The sequence below is a fragment of the Mytilus galloprovincialis genome, chromosome 10 (assembly GCF_965363235.1).
Source record: "Mytilus galloprovincialis chromosome 10, xbMytGall1.hap1.1, whole genome shotgun sequence".
Classification (NCBI taxonomy): domain Eukaryota; kingdom Metazoa; phylum Mollusca; class Bivalvia; order Mytilida; family Mytilidae; genus Mytilus; species Mytilus galloprovincialis.
In genome coordinates this window covers 85,140,023-85,160,144 of record NC_134847.1, presented here as the reverse complement: position 1 = coordinate 85,160,144, position 20,122 = coordinate 85,140,023, and the positions used below count along the sequence as shown (strand labels likewise).

The 20,122-nt window shown below is 33.4% G+C and overlaps 1 protein-coding gene across 9 annotated transcripts in view; it reads right to left on the bottom strand.

Annotated features, from left to right (window-relative positions):
• Positions 1-20,122, bottom strand: part of LOC143048668 (acetyl-CoA carboxylase-like) — an 81,634-nt gene that overhangs the window by 46,517 nt on the left and 14,995 nt on the right. For 4 of the 9 annotated variants that reach the window (XM_076222465.1, XM_076222467.1, XM_076222468.1 and 1 more), the window contains exons 3-15: positions 17,468-17,597; positions 13,685-13,823; positions 13,059-13,250; positions 11,778-11,876; positions 9,098-9,309; positions 8,337-8,546; positions 7,915-8,088; positions 7,431-7,592; positions 6,915-7,078; positions 6,124-6,378; positions 5,675-5,756; positions 5,159-5,229; positions 1,331-1,471 (exon numbers count right to left, since the gene is read on the bottom strand). In XM_076222465.1, coding sequence (XP_076078580.1) covers positions 1,331-1,471; positions 5,159-5,229; positions 5,675-5,756; positions 6,124-6,378; positions 6,915-7,078; positions 7,431-7,592; positions 7,915-8,088; positions 8,337-8,546; positions 9,098-9,309; positions 11,778-11,876; positions 13,059-13,250; positions 13,685-13,823; positions 17,468-17,597 — 2,031 coding nt within the window. The other 5 variants (XM_076222471.1, XM_076222472.1, XM_076222470.1 and 2 more) reach the window with 5 other exon arrangements.

Here is a 20,122-nt window from a genome sequence, read left to right as displayed (position 1 = left end):
CGATATAATCAACCAAATTTTTCCCACAAAAGGGGGGTCCCCTTGAATCTGCCTTTGGTAATTTGTAATATACAAGTGGTATGTTTGACAAATTTTCACAAGATACTATATGACAGACTTAGAACTTAGCAACTATAGGTCAATGCACTGCCTTCAATAATGAGCAAAACCTATACCACATAGAAAGCTTTAAATGACCCTTCATTGCATGACAGCACTTGAAAGGAATTTTTACATATTTACAAATTTCTTCCAATTCTTTAATATGTATCATATATATATATTCTTTATGTAAGTGCTCCAAATAAGAATTCACAGATCGGGTTTTTACCCACCATTTTTTACGTAATAGAGTGAAATAGTTTTTTCAATTGCATTATTAATTCCAATTTACCTCTCAAGCAAATATCAAATTGTTTTTTTCAACAACAAAATACTGAATTTAGGCATGTTATATCAAACTGAGATGTTCATCCATCTTAACTATGTTTCTTTCATTGTATGTGGGATAGCTGTTTTCTTTGGTTTATACACTGACAAGCTATTGTACTTTTAATTTGTGCCACGGTCTGGTTTCAGCTGTTCTGCCAGTTTTCTATTTTCTCACAACTGGTGTCACTAATGGGACAATAACTAATTACATAAAGAACTCATGGTTTTGACATATGATTGGGTTTTCCTTTGAATGCATTGGGTTTTTGGACACTGCAATGGCCAATTGCATTGGGTTTTAAATTATTTATATTGCATTATCACGCAAATACGCAGCTTATCTGGAGCAGTCTGGTTACCAATAGTTACCTGAGAACTGTTGGATCATTTTCTTTATGTAGAACACATGTTCTGTTACAATAGTTACCTGAGAACTGTTGGATCATTTTCTTTATGTAGAACACATGTTCTGTTACCAATAGTTACCTGAGAACTGTTGGATCATTTTCTTTATGTAGAACACATGTTCTGTTACAATAGTTACCTGAGAACTGTTGGATCATTTTCTTTATGTAGAACACATGTTCTGTTACCAATAGTTACCTGAGAACTGTTGGATCATTTTCTTTATGTAGAACACATGTTCTGTTACCAATAGTTACCTGAGAACTGTTGGATCATTTTCTTTATGTAGAACACATGTTCTGTTACCAATAGTTACCTGAGAACTGTTGGATCATTTTCTTTATGTAGAACACATGTTCTGTTACCAATAGTTACCTGAGAACTGTTGGATCATTTTCTTTATGTAGAACACATGTTCTGTTACCAATAGTTACCTGAGAACTGTTGGATCATTTTCTTTATGTAGAACACATGTTCTGTTACCAATAGTTACCTGAGAACTGTTGGATCATTTTCTTTATGTAGAACACATGTTCTGTTACCAATAGTTATCCTGTAACTATCCACCTCCTCCTTCATATAAGTGGTGTGACTCGATCCATCAAATGATATCAACAACCCTCCATCACTCAGTCTGTAAAATATTCAAAAGATGGTCAAGCTTATCATGAATCGATCAATTTCAAATTAAATTGTCAGCATGGAAGTGTCAACTTATTTGATAATTCTAATTCTGTATATTTGTATTGTTTATGAACTGTATGGTAAATCTGTCCGACATGAGGTTTGAAGTATGAATTAGGCTGAAATTATCAACCGAACTTGAATGGGTTAACACATTTTACTGAATATGGTAGTTTCTGTGAAGAACTGTTTAAAACATTATTGATTATTTTTAAAAAAAAAGTATGGTTATTTAAAATCAAAATTTTTCAGGCAACTTGCATGTTGAACTATCAAGAAATAGAAGTTCTCTCCTAATAAAAGTTCCAAGTGGAATAAATATTCTGTATTATTGTACAGCAATATAATATTTCCCACAGAACGTAACCAAAAGTTAGCTTGCAATAAATTATAATATTGCACTAGTGCAATAAATCTTCAAAATTCATGACGTCATCAATGTTTAAATCTTAGTTTAAACCAATTTTTACTTTCAAATATTATATTGCTATACAATAAAAGGGTTATTGCATGAATATTGGGGAATATTGTCCCTCGTAGAACATATATTGCACTCGCAAGCTCATGCAATATAAACTCTACTAGGGACAATATTCCCCAATATTCATGCAATAACCCTATAATATTATTTCATTGGAACAAATATAACAGCATTTGTTCTTAACAGAATATTTTGACAGTGTTGATAACAAAGTTTCCAGGGGAACTTATGTTAGGTAAACTTTGACAGAACTCTGTGTCAGATTGTTATTATCATACCTGTGAGCTTCAATATCAATAAATGATTGACAGAACTCTGTGTCAGATTGTTATTATCATACCTGTGAGCTTCAATATCAATAAATGGGTTCATTCTGGCTATTCCTACATTTTGAATTTTATAGGTAAAATTGTATAATTTCATGTAGGAGTTGCCAGAATTTTTGTGTAAACAATGGGATTATGTAGGATTATGTTGTAACAACACTAAACTAATGAGATCTAATGAATCAAGGTAAATCCAGGTAATTCTTGTAGAAAATAAAGAAAAAGAATAATTTATTTAAAATTTCTTTTATTTCATTTTATAAATTTAATAGCACAGTTTATGTAAATAATATTCAAAAGCACAGAATATGAATTTATAGCTATAATGGCATGCACAAGTAATTGCAATTATTATCAATAATATTTACAAGTAAATAATATCATTTGAAATATCAATGTTAAATAAATCATTCTTTAAATCAAAGCACTAAATTTGAGTTACACTTAACAAAGCACCAAAAGTATACTAAAGTGACATTATTCATAGCACTCACATAGTAATACATTGAACATGATTGAACATATAAGAGAATACAAAGTCTTAATCAATGTGCAGGAGATAAGAAGCAGCATCTCCGTACTCTACTGGAGTAAGTTCATCATTCTGTAACCTTACTTTCAAGGTTTGGAGGCTGTCGTCTATTTCCCTATACTTCCTCTTTCTTGGGATACGTTTCCCGCCAGCTCTGTACTGAATCAATGTGAGAGCGTGGAAGGCTTCTTCTTGTCTCAACAAACTAATCATACTAAAGATGTTAGGGTGAGCTGCCTTAACTAACTTTTTGAGCTTACTATGCCAACCTTCTAAATGGTTTGTTGTTCTAGGACCTTCTGTTGCATAGTGATTCCACAGACTTTGGTTGTTCTCTACCCAGTAGCTTGTTACATAGTCAGTAAAGTTAAGTGTTGGTGTGGTAGTATCTGAATCATCGATGTCTTCAAGTGCATTAAACCAAACATCTTCAATAGTATTGGGTGGTAAAAGTGGCAGTACTGCAGCTCTACGAACAAGTTGGTGAATGTCGCCCTTTTCGTTGTATTCTGTTTGCAGACCATGCTTCTGTGCATTTCTCCAGATACACTGAGTGTAGTGGAAAAAGCACCCTTTGATGTTGATATCTGGAAAGACTGAAGTTGCTGCATTTCTGATGGCTATTTCATAGTCGAGGAACATCTTGGCTGGTTGAAGTAGGATGTTGAAGTTGCTACATATATCTTTTAAAATAGTAAGTAGCCTTGTGTACATTTGCTGATCTTTACCGGGTAGGAAGCAGTAAACCAGCGGAAACATAGTACCATCAACTTTGGCATGGAATGTGTACAGCTGGTAGAAGAGTGTTGGACACACATAGAATGTTCCATCACAGTAGATGGTGTCTGCTGCTGCTAGATGATATAGGTTCTCTTGGGTACTGAATACAAGCATTCGCCCATTGGTGTTATCATCTGCCAGTAGGAAGGGTTGGCCAGTGGTAGTTTGAGCCCATTCACCATCTACTGTGATATCTTCTACTGTTGTTGGTAGTGCTGGTATTAGCTTGTGTCTCTCGTTGTAAAGCTGGTCTTTGCATGAGTAGAAGGTTGGTATGTGTTCTACTAGTTGGTGTGTGTCATCATTCCATTCCCGGTCTCGTAGTTTTACCAATTCTTCTTCATAAATAGTTGGTATTGCAGTGAGTTCATCTTTACAACGAGCTTTCATACGTTGTAATATATCGTCTACTCTGAGTTGCATTCTGTCTGAGGGATGGTTGTGAATAGCATCCACTTTGGTTGGTATGTTGTTGTGTGTGTTGACAGTAGCTGGGCAGTTACGGGTAGAGCATTTCCAATAACATCTGTCTCCACGTCTTGACTTTATCTGGAACTTGTAGTTATTGTGTACCAAGTTCTGGTTGCCTAATCTATTTGTTGTAAACTTGATATCTAACTGGGCATTAGCCATGATGAACTGAGAATGATCATTTCAGGAAAAATCTGGCTACTTATAGTAATGCTTAATTGTTTGGTAGAGCTTGTGATGTTCAGTTAAGACATTGAGCACAAGTTAATAGTGTTCAAAGCTAATCAAAGCTAATCAAAGCTTATCAAAGTCATTTGGCTTTGCTTAATCTATTATGCCAATTTATACACTTATCTATGATAATTAAGTACTTTTGATATTATATTCATTTTTAAAAATCATAATTTGTTAAAATAATGAAATTGATAAATTCTTTGAGGCTGAAGTTGAAAGTGTGGGTAATAATTAATTTTCTTTTTCAATACTTTTTTAAATACTTTCCAGACTTTTAAATGCTTTTACTACTTTTTCATTTTATTTTTCCAATGCTTTTACTTGCTTTTCTTTCAATAAGTTTTATTTTTTAGAAATTCTATGGTATTTTAATAATTATATGCATGTTTTCAAACAAAAAAGTCTATTTCTTTACATATAAACAATCATTTTTCATTTTTTCAAACAAAAAAGTCTATTTCTTTACATATAAATATAAATTTTTATTTAATTTCCACAGGTAAATTTACCTTGACCAAATTAGACACTAATGACTAAAACAACATATTTTGCAATAACAACATGTATTGTTCTTCCACTAATCCCCCATGTAGGAATAGCCAGAATAGTAAAATACAAAATGTAGGAATAGCCAGAAGACACCCAATAAATGATTGACAGAACTCTGTGTCAGATTGTTATTATCATACCTGTGAGCTTCAATATCAATAAATGATTGACAGAACTCTGTGTCAGATTGTTATTATCATACCTGTGAGCTTCAATATCAATAAATGATTGACAGAACTCTGTGTCAGATTGTTATTATCATACCTGTGAGCTTCAATATCAATAAATGATTGATTCATACTGATGAAATAAGTACTAACTCCTGTTTTCACAACCTGAAAAATAATACACAAGGTCAACTTTCCCATCCTCTAACCAAAATTTAAAGATTGATAAGCAAATCTTATCAATTTGAAATTGTTCTATAGTATCAAAACTTTCTGTTATTTTGAACGTAATTCGACTATTTGATAATATTAATCATACTGTGGATTCATTACTAATGGTTGGATACTAATTTTCATGGTTTTCATAGATACAAGGGAACCACAAATTCAAATATTTTGAAACGAAATACACTTTTCTGTAGGCTGTGTATGCAGAGATTGGCAAAGCCACGAAATCTAATACCCACGATCGAACCGTACATTCTGCTCAGTATTATAATTACATAATCAATTCAAATTATTGGATTGGTCTACCTCACAAATTCTAATAAGGCATAATTGGTAGATTAACTATATAGATAAATATTTGCTGTCCCACAACTAATTACCATACCTGTGAACGATATTTGACAAAGTCATAGTTAAACTCTACATCCACCTTGTTGTTCAGGGAATGAGTTGGTAGGATCTGTCCTCTGTAATGGACAATAATCATCTTATACAGGATTTAAAAAATTCTGTCAGCAAAATGGCTCATTGTTATTTTTCATTAATTTTTTTCCTCTTTAACAATTTAACTACAATTTCCATTATTTTATTCAATTTGATTCAAAATACTGGAATAACACTCAAACTAAATAAAACATTAAACAAACAAATTTAGAATAAAATTGCACTTGTATTTCTCTACAATCTTTATGTTTACTATAATTTAATAACATCTTATTTTAATTTTCACATTAGAATCATCTTTCCTTTTTACATTTTAAGTCCTATCAACCTTTATATTAAAAAAAAATAATTTAAAGACAAAATGTAAAATACTATAAAAAGTGCACTAACTTTTCTAGAGAAGCCTGGAAGTTCTGGAAGCTAGTAGTTATGGTTTGATCTCCTATATGTAATGCCCCACAGATGACCCCTAACATGGTAGGTGGTTTCTCGGCCTGGACTTTCTCAGAGATCAGTTTGTCTAACCAGGCTGTAGATATTCTGTTGTTCTGATATTCCTCAGTCTCTAAAAGTTTGATCAGATATTCAACTGTTGTCCTGAAATCACCTCTAATGGACAGTTCCTTCAATGCTACAACCAAGTTTCTGAAAGATAGAAAATAGTTTTCCTAAATAGTAGATGCAAATGAATATCATGTGTGTCTGGTCCTGTGCAAGCTCTGGAAAATTATGTCCTGTGGTTCAGGAACAGCTATGGATGCAAAAATAGGACAGTATGGTTAATAAATGACAGTAAAAAAAGACAAATTAAGGAATAGACTCCCCTCCCCATCACTACATAGTAACCACACCAGAAAGCAAGGCAAATAACGACAAAATATATAGCTTTTCCTGTATTCATTGCAACAATTAACTAAGGCCAAGAGCAAAAAACACATTCCTAAAAGAGTTTACACTGTGCAAATTCTAGAATGTTATGCTTTATATGAAAAAATCAGATTACCATTCTTATATCACTTATTCTAGTTCCAGGGAAAAGAAAAATTACAAGCAACCTTCTTATCCTTTAGAAAAACAAACTTTTCAAGTTAAAAGTTCTACAGTAGCTTCAATGGCAAAATATCCCCTGGGTAACAGAAGCCTTTGTCTCACTTACTGGTCTCCCCCTACTCATTACTCACTCTCTAGCGTCGTGTCTGTCCTCTCCCCAAGAGAAACAATGTCCAAACTGTGAGTCAGCAAACTCATGGAGCCCTCCTGATGCTACAACACTGAAGTACCCCCAGACATTCTTGCTGCTTCTAAAATTCAGTTCTTGCACAGTTCCAGAGCTTGGTTTAAATCCCTGAAATAAAATAAAGGTATATTTAAAATGACAAATTACATTTCACTTGATCCATGTGACTTAAAACTTGCTAAACATTCCAGCCAATAGACCTTATTGGATTTTTGAGTTTGCAACATTTGAACATGAGATATTGAGATTTTGACCTTTTGAAATAAAAACAAATTGGAATGTGTCAATGGGACACATGATGCTCCTGTTTGCATATAACGTGAGAAAGGTAATTAACTCCAGATGAAAGGAAAGACTTAAATAAATTCTAAAATATCCTATAATAATTTCCTTAGTATGTGGGTATAATCATACTTATTTTGATATTTTAAATAAAGCCAATTGTCCTAATTTTGCATACCTCATCTGGATTTTCACTGGTTATCCTGGCTGCTATCACATGACCTCTGGGGCTTGGTTTATAGCTAGGTTGTTCAAAACTTATTATAGTAGGTTCCCAGGGATCCAAGCCATACAAACTTCTGATGTCTTTCAATCTGTATAGTGGTAGACCCATAGCAATCTGTAAAAATATAGGCATTCAATGTTTACAACTATAAACAACAATTTAACTTTTCTGAGGTTGACATCTGCCATGCACTATGCAGGGACATTCTATCTGATGCCTGGACTTAGCAGCAAGGAGTTGGATATCAATCATCATTTCTAAGCAGCAATATTTTTATCTGAAGACTTATTTACCTGTAATTAAACAGCAGGGAGGTTGATATCTGCCACCATTACTATACAGGGACATTCTATCTGAAGCCTGGACTTAGCAGCAAGGAGTTTGATATCAATCATCATTTCTATGCAGCAATATTTTTATCTGAAGACTTATTTACCTGTAATTGAGCAGCAGGGAGGTTGATATCTGCCACCATTTCTGTACATGGATGTTCCACCTGTAATCTTGGATTCAATTCCAGGAAATGGAAAGTGTCATCTTCTGAGTTGTAGAGATATTCTACTGTCCCAGCACTGACATAACCAACCATCTTAGCTAAAGTGACAGCAGCCTGAAATATAAATAAAACATATCATATTTCTACATGTTTAGCTTGGAACTACATCTTTAATAGATACTGAAAAAAAAGGAAACATAAGTGGAATATACACAATGATCCTACCGTGCGAGGGTTATATAGCCAGTCAATGTTGTTAAAATCTTCCATCATCAATATGCACATACTTTCTGCAGGTTCAGCTAGGAAATTTCCATTGTTTTGATTTTTAAAATCTAAATCTTATATTTTTTAATTTATACCTTTTCCATCATTTCAAACACATCAGGACTAGCAATAGCTGTTGGTGCCTCTTCTATAATCTTCTGATGTCTTCTCTGTATAGAACAATCACGACCAAACAGGGATACAGCATTCCCATAATTATCTGCTAAAATCTGTACTTCTAAATGTCTGGCTGATAATGCCATCTTCATGATAAAGATTGGTGAACCTGGAATTTCTGTTTGTACCTGAAATAAGAGAACAAATCTGCTATTGTAAGGTAAAACTTTTGTGTGAGATCACATTTAAATATTGGACATAATAGGTTTTTTTTGGTATTTATGTGGTAAATTGCTTTCTCACTGAAGTATACCACATCTCTATTTTTAATCCTTTATTGATTGAGGTCACAGAAGCTGATAACCATGTAGCACAGCAATTAAATATACTTCATTTTTAGTCTTCATGATAGATCAAATGGCTTTATATCACGCATATGGTTTAACAATTAAAAAATCTGTTTCTTTCCTAGTTTCATGATGTTTCTAATCGGAATATTCACACTTTCAAATATTCATCTGAATTTACTTGAGTGTAAATATACCTATAGTTTATAACATAACTAACCTGTCTAAACAAGTTATGGAAATCTACTTCACTCTCAGCCTTCCTTATACCCTTCCCTCTGATGCTTTGATCATAACTAACCTGTCTAAACAAATTATGGAAATCTACTTCACTCTCAGCCTTCCTTATACCCTTCCCTCCTCCTCCCTCAGAGGCTTTGATCATAACTCACCTGTCTAAACAAATTATGGAAATCTACTTCACTCTCAGCCTTCCTTATACCCTTCCCTCCTCCTCCCTCAGAGGCTTTGATCATAACAGGGAATCCAATCTTCTTAGCAGCCTTTAATCCTTCATCACCATCTTTTACACAAGCTTTCTTAAAGACATCATTAGGCACTGTTACACGGTGACCTTTCTTCTCATCCCATTCTACTGTCAGACCTAAAACATACAGTAAATCATCTGATGATTGATTGTAGTGTGTCTTCATCATCAAGTAACAAATATTTAAAATTGAGAAGGAAATGGGGAATGTGTCAAAGAGACAACAACCCGACCATACAACAGACAACAGCAGAAGGTCACCATTAGGTCTTCAATGCAGTGATAAACTCCCGCACCTGGAGGCGTCCTTCAGCTGGCCCCTAAACAAATATATATACTCGTTCAGTGATAGTAAACGCCATACTAAATTCCAAATTGTACACAAGAAACTAAAATTAAAAATAATACAAGACTAACAAAGGCCAGAGACTCCTGACTTGGGACAGGTGCAAAAATGAGACAGGGTTAAACATGAGATCTCAACCCTCCCCCTTTATAACCTCTAGCCAATGTAGAAAAGTAAACACATAACAATACGCACATTAAAATTCAGTTCAAGAGAAGTGCCAGTCTGATACATTCAGGATGATTTAAATGATAAATCATCTACTGTAAATTCACAAATTATTGGGTGCATTTATTACTGCAATTTTGTCATTTTAGACTTAAATGCGATTTTAATTTTTACAATTTAGAAGAAAAATCCTTTTTAATTTTATGTAAAATATTTCAAAATGCGAGTTTAAATTATTGTGTTTACAACTTTGTCACATTTTTCGCAATAAATGCTGAGAAACTGGGAGAAGTGGCTTCTTAGAGATATCACTCCTATGGCCATTGAGGCGTTTGTGGAAAGGCTGCTTTGACTCACCAACATATTGGAGGCCACAAACCGAACATTCTAGTATGTAAATAACATTCATACTTTTGCAGGTAACATTGCAAAATATCTTATAGTTGTTTTCGGTTGCCTTACTGTGAAATGTTGATGAATGCTGCATCTGTAGGCAGCATTTGCAGCGTTTTTCTTCACACGAACGACATTCTCCAGAAGTACTTCTATTATCAGACACTTCAGCCCGCACCAGCAGGTTCCGCAGACTACTAGGTTGCCTAAAAACTATCATTGGAGGCTCGGGAAAAATCTTGGATAGTTTGGAATTCTTTTCAACTGATTTCCAATGCTCACGAATGACACCAAAGCTGTTTTTGAGAGATGGGTGGTAAGTAAGAACACATGGAGTCTTTTTATTTTTCTTTTTAACTTTGTATTCCAATAGTTCACTCCTCGGAATTGACTCCGCTTTCTGAAAGAGGCTGAACGACAACTACTGTATATACAAACCTGAACCACTCCATGGTAGTGTAGGTACATTAGCTGTCTGGGCCACTATTGTATATACAAACCTGAACCACTCCATGGTAGTGTTTGTACATTAGCTGTCTGGGCCACTATTGTATATACAAACCTGAACCACTCCATGGTAGTGTAGGTACATTAGCTGTCTGGGCCACTATTGTATATACAAACCTGAACCACTCCATGGTAATGTAGGTACATTGGCTGTCTGGGCCACTATTGTATATACAAACCTGAACCACTCCATGGTAATGTAGGTACATTGGCTGTCTGGGCCACTATTGTATATACAAACCTGAACCACTCCAGGGTAGTGCAGGTACATTAGCTGCCTGGGCCACTATTGTATATACAAACCTGAACCACTCCATGGTAATGTAGGTACATTGGCTGTCTGGGCCACTATTGTATATACAAACCTGAACCACTCCAGGGTAGTGCAGGTACATTAGCTGTCTGGGCCACTATTGTATATACAAACCTGAACCACTCCATGGTAATGTAGGTACATTGGCTGTCTGGGCCACTATTGTATATACAAACCTGAACCACTCCATGGTAATGTAGGTACATTGGCTGTCTGGGCCACTATTGTATATACAAACCTGAACCACTCCAGGGTAGTGCAGGTACATTAGCTGCCTGGGCCACTATTGTATATACAAACCTGAACCACTCCATGGTAATGTAGGTACATTGGCTGTCTGGGCCACTATTGTATATACAAACCTGAACCACTCCAGGGTAGTGCAGGTACATTAGCTGTCTGGGCCACTATTGTATATACAAACCTGAACCACTCCATGGTAATGTAGGTACATTGGCTGTCTGAGCCACTATTGTATATACAAACCTGAACCACTCCAGGGTAGTGCAGGTACATTAGCTGCCTGGGCCACTATTGTATATACAAACCTGAACCACTCCATGGTAGTGTAGGTACATTAGCTGTCTGGGTCACTATTGTATATACAAACCTGAACCACTCCATGGTAGTTTAGGTACATTGGCTGTCTGGGACACTAGTGTATATACAAACCTGAACCACTCCATGGTAGTGTAGGTACATTGGTTGTCTGGGCCACTATTGTATATACAAACCTGAACCACTCCATGGTAGTGTAGGTACATTGGCTGTCTGAGCCACTATTGTATATACAAACCTGAACCACTCCATGGTAGTGTAGGTACATTAGCTGTCTGAGCCACTATTGTATATACAAACCTGAACCACTCCATGGTAGTGTAGGTACATTGGCTGTCTGGGCCACTATTGATGAAGCTATCTTATCTCCTAATGCCCACATGGCATACTCTGGTGGTCCTGTATAGTAAATAAAGCAGTATCAGTATACAGTTATACATTTTATTTTTTTTATATCTCTCCAAGTTTAATTTAGTTTTCCAGATTCATGTCTAAGGAATAGCCTTCAGTAACAGTTAAGCATGATTATCTAAAAGGCTGAAAACTTCAAATATTTCACTTGTTTGATTTGTCAGTGTCACACACTAAAATTAAACCTAGAATTCATTGAAATTCTTTAATTTCTAACAACATCATATATTGTTCTAAAGGATATCCTTATACTCCGTCAGAAAAAGTTGGCCTTAGATAAATTCTGCTCTTTTACTAGGTTATTTTTGGATATATAGCTCTTCTCTTGTTTTTGGTTTTTTTAAATCCATGGCTTTCAAATATTTGGCTTTGAATATTCCTGATGAAGATAAATCTAGAAATGTGCTTCAGATAAATGAAATTTATGAAATGTGCCATTTTCATTCTTTAAATATTCCAACCCAAATCAACCAGTAATTCATTTGGCAACAGAGTAGTATAGGTACATATGTAAGTTAAAAATCAGCAGATAACTTAACTGTCAATTCATAATTAAGGTGCAAATTAACTAGTTTTTACATTATTCTGTAAAACCTAAAAATATCAAGGCAGGTACCCTCATTATTCTTTTTTTTTCCTGAAAGGTGTTGAAAATCTCATCCTCAAATAATATAAATAACTGTTGGTAAGCTTATGTCTTATTCCGGTAAGAATGATTTTCTCCTTTGAACTTTAACTTTCACCTTTAAATTTGAATGCTTGAGCATTTAATTAAAAGAATATTGTATGAAATTTAATAAATTTTCTTTTCCTACAAATGTAGCTTAACAGAAAACTTTAACTAATTGTGGGGTTAAAAGAAATACGTTATTTCATATTAGTTCATGGTTTTCTTATTTCTGACTGATTTTTATCAGGACATTTAAACTTGTGGTTCAAATAGGTTTTCTTATATCAATGAAATTCATTAAAAATACTTCAACATTTTAAGCCATAATTACAAATGATATATGAAATTTATTTAATGATCTATTTTAACTGAACATTAATGCATTTCAGTGACACTTTATGATACATATATAAACGCTGATCTTTGAATTATTTATTAACATGCTAGGTGTATAACCACAAAGTTCAATTCCTTGTGAGATATTGTTTAACTATAATTACCAATAAATATAATATTGTTTTTATGTAGAAGTTCTGGTAGTTTTGGATTCTCTGATGAATGTCCCCATCCTGCCCATACAGCCTGTACTTGTGTTCGTTTAGCAATGTCCAGAATCAGGTCCACATTAGCATAGTTATTATTATTAGATCCTCCTGGAACCTGTGCATACTGGTCGGCCATCCTAATATATTCTGGAAAACAAGAAATAAAAACTTTGATCTTGTGTCAAATTTTGAAACTATGGAGTTATAACTGATCTTGACACCAAATTTCAGGAAGCTGTGATTTTAATTCTGGAGAAAAACAAGATAAAAATTTCAAACATAGAAATTATGTGTAAGAATATATAAGTATTCAGTAAACAGGAAGTTATTTGAGTTGTGAATGTGGAAATGCTTCATAGGATAAAGCATACTCACATAAAACTTGTTTCAAATTAATGGACCCACTTATTCATAAATGGATGCTACAAAATTTCATAAAAAACAAATAGAAACATGAACTGTCAGACTGACAGGGGATAACCAGTTTATCCCCTTTGGAGGGGTATTATTATGCAGTATATCATATCAAGTTTCAAGGGTAGAGCTGAAAATCACTGATGTTAATCACACTAAACATTTACCAGCATTTGCTTTTAAATCTTCTGGTGTAACCATGACAACAAATCTGACAGCCTTCTCATTACGGAACATTTCATACGACCATCTTCTGATTGACCTCATACATTTTACTGCAGCTATACCATTGTTGGCTATCAATACCTATACAAATAACATGTTTTAATACATTTAATCAAAGCCTTAAAGGCTGTAAAAGCAATTGCTGCCATGTTAATGTTTGGGGACTTTTATTTTTCATCCACATATATACAAGAATTAAACCTGACATGAGTGTTGTCTAGTTAAAAGTAAGAAGGTTTTAACTTTATATAAATAAAAGACTTTAGCAGAAAGTCATTTTTAATATATTTTATATTTCACAAGGAGACAACACGTTTACCAGACTAAAGTTGGGGTCAAATATACATGTGCTGAAACATATAACTCAAAAAGAAATCATCATGGATTATCCCCTGGTAGTGTTTGTAACTTCCTTGGCAATAATTTCCTTTATTGATTTAATTTTAACAATTTTCATTATTAATTTATATTTCACCATTAACACAAATGATTAAGTTAAAACATTTCAACTTTCCAGACGCAAATGTTAAAAAACGGGAAAGAAATAAAATATCTTACAAGACATAAACATGTAAAGAATAAATGTATATTTCAGCTTAATAAAAATATTTTCATAATGTTACTTTGTCATCATTTTTAAAACTAAGTTCCAAACATTATTGCTCAGTTGATATGTGTCCTTCTGATGCGGTACGAGCACATGCACTTGTTTCTATCCATAGGAAGGTCGATTATCCATATAAATAGTTTTATATGGATAGTCGACCTTCCTATGGATAGAAACAAGTGCATGTGGGTACGAGATAACTACAATTCTCATGCAATCCCGAAAAAGGGGGTCATCACAGACAAACATGACATTAAATCGTTATCACTGAACTAGTATATATATTGTATAGGGGCCAGCTGAAGGACGCCTCCGGGTGCGGGAATTTTTCGCTGCATTGAAGACCTGTTGGTGACCTTAATTCTGCTGTTGTATGTTTTTCTATGGTCGGGTTGTTGTCTCTTTGACAAATTCCCCATTTCCATTCTCAATTTTATTATACGAACAAGAACAAACAGCTCTACGTTGCTTTGATATTTATCAATTTTCAGGAAACATTGCGAAACATGATCTTCAATATTTCGAAAACATGTGAAATAAAATTGCTAACACGGTGGACCGTCGAGTGTCAACAAACGTAGTAGACTTGTTCACTGAAAAGACGAGGATAATGGTTTCATCTGACATTTGTTATGCAAACCCAGTTTTGATCATGATATTTAAAAAGACGTACTTTTTTTCAATCTATGTATTAATAAACTAGAAAATTCCAAATTGTAAATATCTCTTCATCTGGACCGACTTGGCATCTAATACGTTTGGACGGGTCCATTTCATTAGTAAGGTGATCGATAAATATTACGGAGTTTTGACAGAAAAGGAAAACGAACTTATTGTTATGTGTTTTCAACAAGGGTTTCGTTCCGCTAAATTTTTTGCGCAAATAAAGTTTGTCTATTTTTAGATTACAGGTAATAATTTGACACTACGCATTAACCTGTGTAGTGATTTTGATTTTACGATAAATGTATGAATGAACGATAATTTTATGAATGAACAAGAGCACCTGACCTCTTAAAGAAACACAAATTAAACATAAACAAGAGGCTGTCACAACGACAGCAAACCGGATTTATTAACATTTATTTGTGTCCTGGCAATATCACAAGAACCATTACTGATGAATGGTGAAAGTGAAAATCGTCAATATCAAATTTGACCTCCATTTTGTCATCAGTATCAACATATTAAAATTTGAAAAGCTTAGATTGAATGGTTCATGAGTAAATGCAACAACGTAAATGGAAACACCATTTTACGATCTTTCAAGAACCATAACTCCTGAACGGTAAAAGTCAAAATCGTCATTATTATACTTGACCTCTATTTTGTCATCAGTAACAACATATTAAAATTTCAAAAGCTTTGGTTGAATGGTTCATGAGAAAATGCACAGACACGACGGGAAACACCATTTTTCAATCTTTCAAGAACCATAACTCCTGAACGGTAAAAGTCAAAATCGTCATTATTGAACTTGACCTCCATTTTGTCATCAGTAATAGCATATTAAAATTTCGGAAGCTTTGGTAGAACAGTTCATGCATAAATGCACGGACACGACTGGAAACTCCATTTTTCAATCTTTCAAGAACCATAACTCCTGAACAGTAAAAGTCAAATTCGTCATTATTGAACTTGACCTCCATTCTGTCATTAGTAACAACATATTAAAATTTGGGAAGCTTTGGTAGAACAGTTCATGCGTAAATGCACGGACAACTCCATTTTTCAATCTTTCAAGAACCATAACTCATGAACGGTAAAAGTCAAAATCGCCATTATTGAACTTGACCTTCGTATAGTTGTCAGTAATAACATATTAAAATTTTTAAAGCTTTGGTTGAACGGTTCATGAGTTAATGCACGGACAACATTTGATTGCCGCCCGCCCGCCCGCCCGCCCGACCGCCCGCCCGCCCGCCCGCCGTACATCCCCAAATCAATAACCGACATTTTTGTCACAAAAATCCGGTTAAAAACCGTATTTATTAGGAGATAATTCAGTTAAATTTTCAATACTAAATCAACAACTGAAATGAATCCATATTTTGTTGAAACATTGTACGAACGGCGGAAAACGGAATCGCATTTATAAAAATGTACTTTTTTTTCACTCGGACTTCTATGTTATTTGATAGTCAAACGGTTGACCCTTTAAATACAAAAATACATCTACAAGAACATATTCTGAAACTTCTTAAATCCACTAACTTTTTTTTAAAGTTTCAAGCTATGTATTGCATTAGAAAACATACATAGGTGTTAAAGAATGACTGACCAGGAGCCTGTTTAACAAAATACTATGGCTTGATCTGGGCGAAGTCTCTGATCTGGGTCACAAAGATGGCCATATGCGACGGCATAAAAGCAATTGCTTTAAAAACTAAAAGGCATTGTTTCATGTTAAATAATAGACTACTAAATCAAGCGTACAGTCAATATGTTTCAAAAAAGTATCTTCTTTACAGCCAACATATTTCTTACAAGGCACAATTAACATTTTATAAAACCTTCAAGCTTTTTGTCTTGCTCAATTTAATTCCCTTTTTGTGTTATTTATATCTGTGCTATATTTAGAAAATTTCACCTGAATATATTTTGCTCAAAGATAGCATTCTACATGATGATTTACATTGAACTAAAATTACAATGTAATTGTAATATTACAGTGTAAATGTAGTATTACAGTGTAATTGTAGTATTACAGTGTAATTGTAATATTACAGTGTAATTGTAGTTTTACAGTGTACCTGTAGTATTGATGGCCTTTTGCTGTGTTCTGCTATTTAGTTGGGTTGTTGTCTCTTTGACACATTGGCCATTTCCATTCTAAATAGTATCTTTGATATAAGTTTGATAAAAATCTGGCTAGCATTGTCATGATTGTTCATTTGAGAGAACTTATAATGCATTTTCCATATATTTCAAAGAGTCACCACTGATTTTCTAATTTGTCTGCTACATTGTGGATATAAACCTTTAATGCAAATTTGATCTGGTATGAAGTGTACTTGATAGAGAGCTTTACAAGACATGACAGACAGATGCACTATTCATATCATAACATCCTACCAATTCATAGACAAATTCATATGATGTTGCTATGACAACTCACCTTATTTATAACATGATTTCCTCCAAATCTCTTGACAAATTCCTCTGGTGTTGCTACTACACAATCTTTAGGTGACAGACTCAACTTCTTCCCTTTGGTGTCTAGGCTGGTAGCTCCTGACATTGAGTGCCTGTTTATAAATTGAATTTATTCATAAAAATTTGTACAATATTACAATGAATATTCCATTGACATCAGGTGTATTACTATCAAAGGAAAATAATTAATACCATCACAAATTATTATGTGACTAAAATGAAACAAATGTAAAACTAGTCACTGGTCATTCAACAATGGTTCAAAACTCACATGATTTAAGATCCATTTTTACAAATTAATTCTAAAAATTACATTTATTCCTGAATCTGTTGCTAAAATAATTCCAGGCATTCACTACTATATGTTTCTATTTATATTTATACATTTGCAGCAAATTAAAATACAATTTACACCAGACATAAGTGTTAAAATTTTACTTCATGTAAATCCAAAATAATCCATTAAGGGCACCTTGTGAAAAGAATTCTTACAAAAGGGTTAGATGCATGTATTCTGGATAATGTAACATACAATTTACGGTGGGATTTTTTTTATATATTTTTTTTTGAGTTACTATTTCAGATTTGCTGCTTTTTACTGACTAGCCATATGCAGAAATAAAATGCAAAATGTGATACCAGCTACTCAATTAAAGTTCATCACCACAACACATACAAAATCACTGTCAAACAAAAACCTGTAAATAAATAAACAAAAACAATGTCAAAACCAACAAGCAAAGTGCAAAGTATTTAAACTAATTAAGCCAAAGAGGAAATAACAATACTTATCTGACATGAACATTCCCCTTGTGAATTATATTTATTAGGTCTTTCCACCTTTCCGTGGAAAGACCTATTGGATTTCTTCTGATTATTATTATTATTATTATTTTTTTTATTCTTCCGCCTAATTCTTTTCTTGCGTAGTATTGATGTTTCAAAAGATGTCGCTTAGATATTTGGAATATGATATCGTAAAGCGTATGCACTTTTAAAAATGACCACTGCGTAACCAAATACTTTACGTTGTAAGAGTTATCTCCCCAAACACTGTTTTTCTTGTGGCCACTACTCCTTCGCAACCATAAAAGATTACGACAAATTTATTTTACCAAATTGCTTGTTACATCCTCAGGATGTTCTGTTTTATTTTGACCGAAGCCGTATAGAGACTCCATATGAGAGTTAGTTCCCCTTTTGTATTTGAAATTTTGAAATGTATTTTAAACTGGAAAACCATAAGTGATAGAGACCTAGGGTCTTTTGTTTTGAGATCATTGGTCCAAAAAAATGAAAATTAGGTAAAGGTCAAAGGTCAAGGTCATATTCTAAATTTTGATTTTGGCCTATTTTCACTAATTTTCATTAACCTTATAAGATACCGACAAATTATTTTTACTAAATTGTTAGTTGCGACATGTCGTAACTTATATATTTTGGTTAAAAGGGTGTGTAGACATAAAATGGGAGTTTTTGCCCCTCCTATATTAAGAATTAAACGTAAAGTGATATAACTCATTAACTATACATATTACAGACCTAGGGTCTTTTTATTTGGGGTCCCTGGTTTATGACCTTGAAATATAGGTCAAGGTCATCAGTAAATTTGACGTTCTAGATTTTGACCTTTGCCCAAAATTCATATTTATACATCATTAAGCCATAGGAACTGACATTTTCAACTGAATTTTAATATTTTCATATCAAAATAGATCCTTATTGGTGGAAAGACCTTCAATTGTTCTCTGAACAATTGGTTTTTAATTGTTATTGTATTTTATTCCGTTTCAGTTCTCAAACACATTATCATAATGTTAAAGATAGAAAATAGTTCATTAAATCATTGAGGCTTGTTCATGTCAGCAACGTTAGCAAATATTAAAAGAAAGATAACTTTCATGCAAGTTTTATATCAACAAAGCTTTATATTGATGAAGGTTTTCTACACAAATACTGCAAAAACTCTCTACTTCGATTGACTGTACAAATGTGACTATTAACATGTACCTTCGTGCCTTTGAAGATGTATGCAATTCTAGTTATATTTGTAATATAGTATCTTTAACTTAAGCAAGTTATGAAATTAACTAGTTAGGAATATATATTTGTGTTTATCTGTTAAAAGCTATTATAATAATAAATTATTTTAAATACAATGTATCACAATTTTAACCAAAATTATAAAGTTTTGCTTTATAATCATGTATACATGGTATAGGTTTAACAAAACAAATTTGCTTCTTGAAGATCCTTTAACCTGTTTTTTTTCATTAAAGTAAACACAATGTGAAGTAGGAATCAGATAAACAAGATATAACTTTGAGTTCTGAATGGTAAAATGCATCATACAGTATAAAATACAAACATGAAGCTAGAAACTAAATTTTGGGAAGTCGTGATTTATAGTTCCACCAAAAATTAAGACAGACATTTCATGAGACAGGTATACAGGGTTCAAACAGAAAACCCCCTCCATTGGAGCAGAGTTTAAATGCTAATTAAACTTGCATTTCAATAAATTGTCATGGATGATAAAGAAGTATTATTCAGAGTATGTTTATACTTTTTATCGTGCTCAGAACTTGAACTTAAAATCAACTTTACAAATAATTAT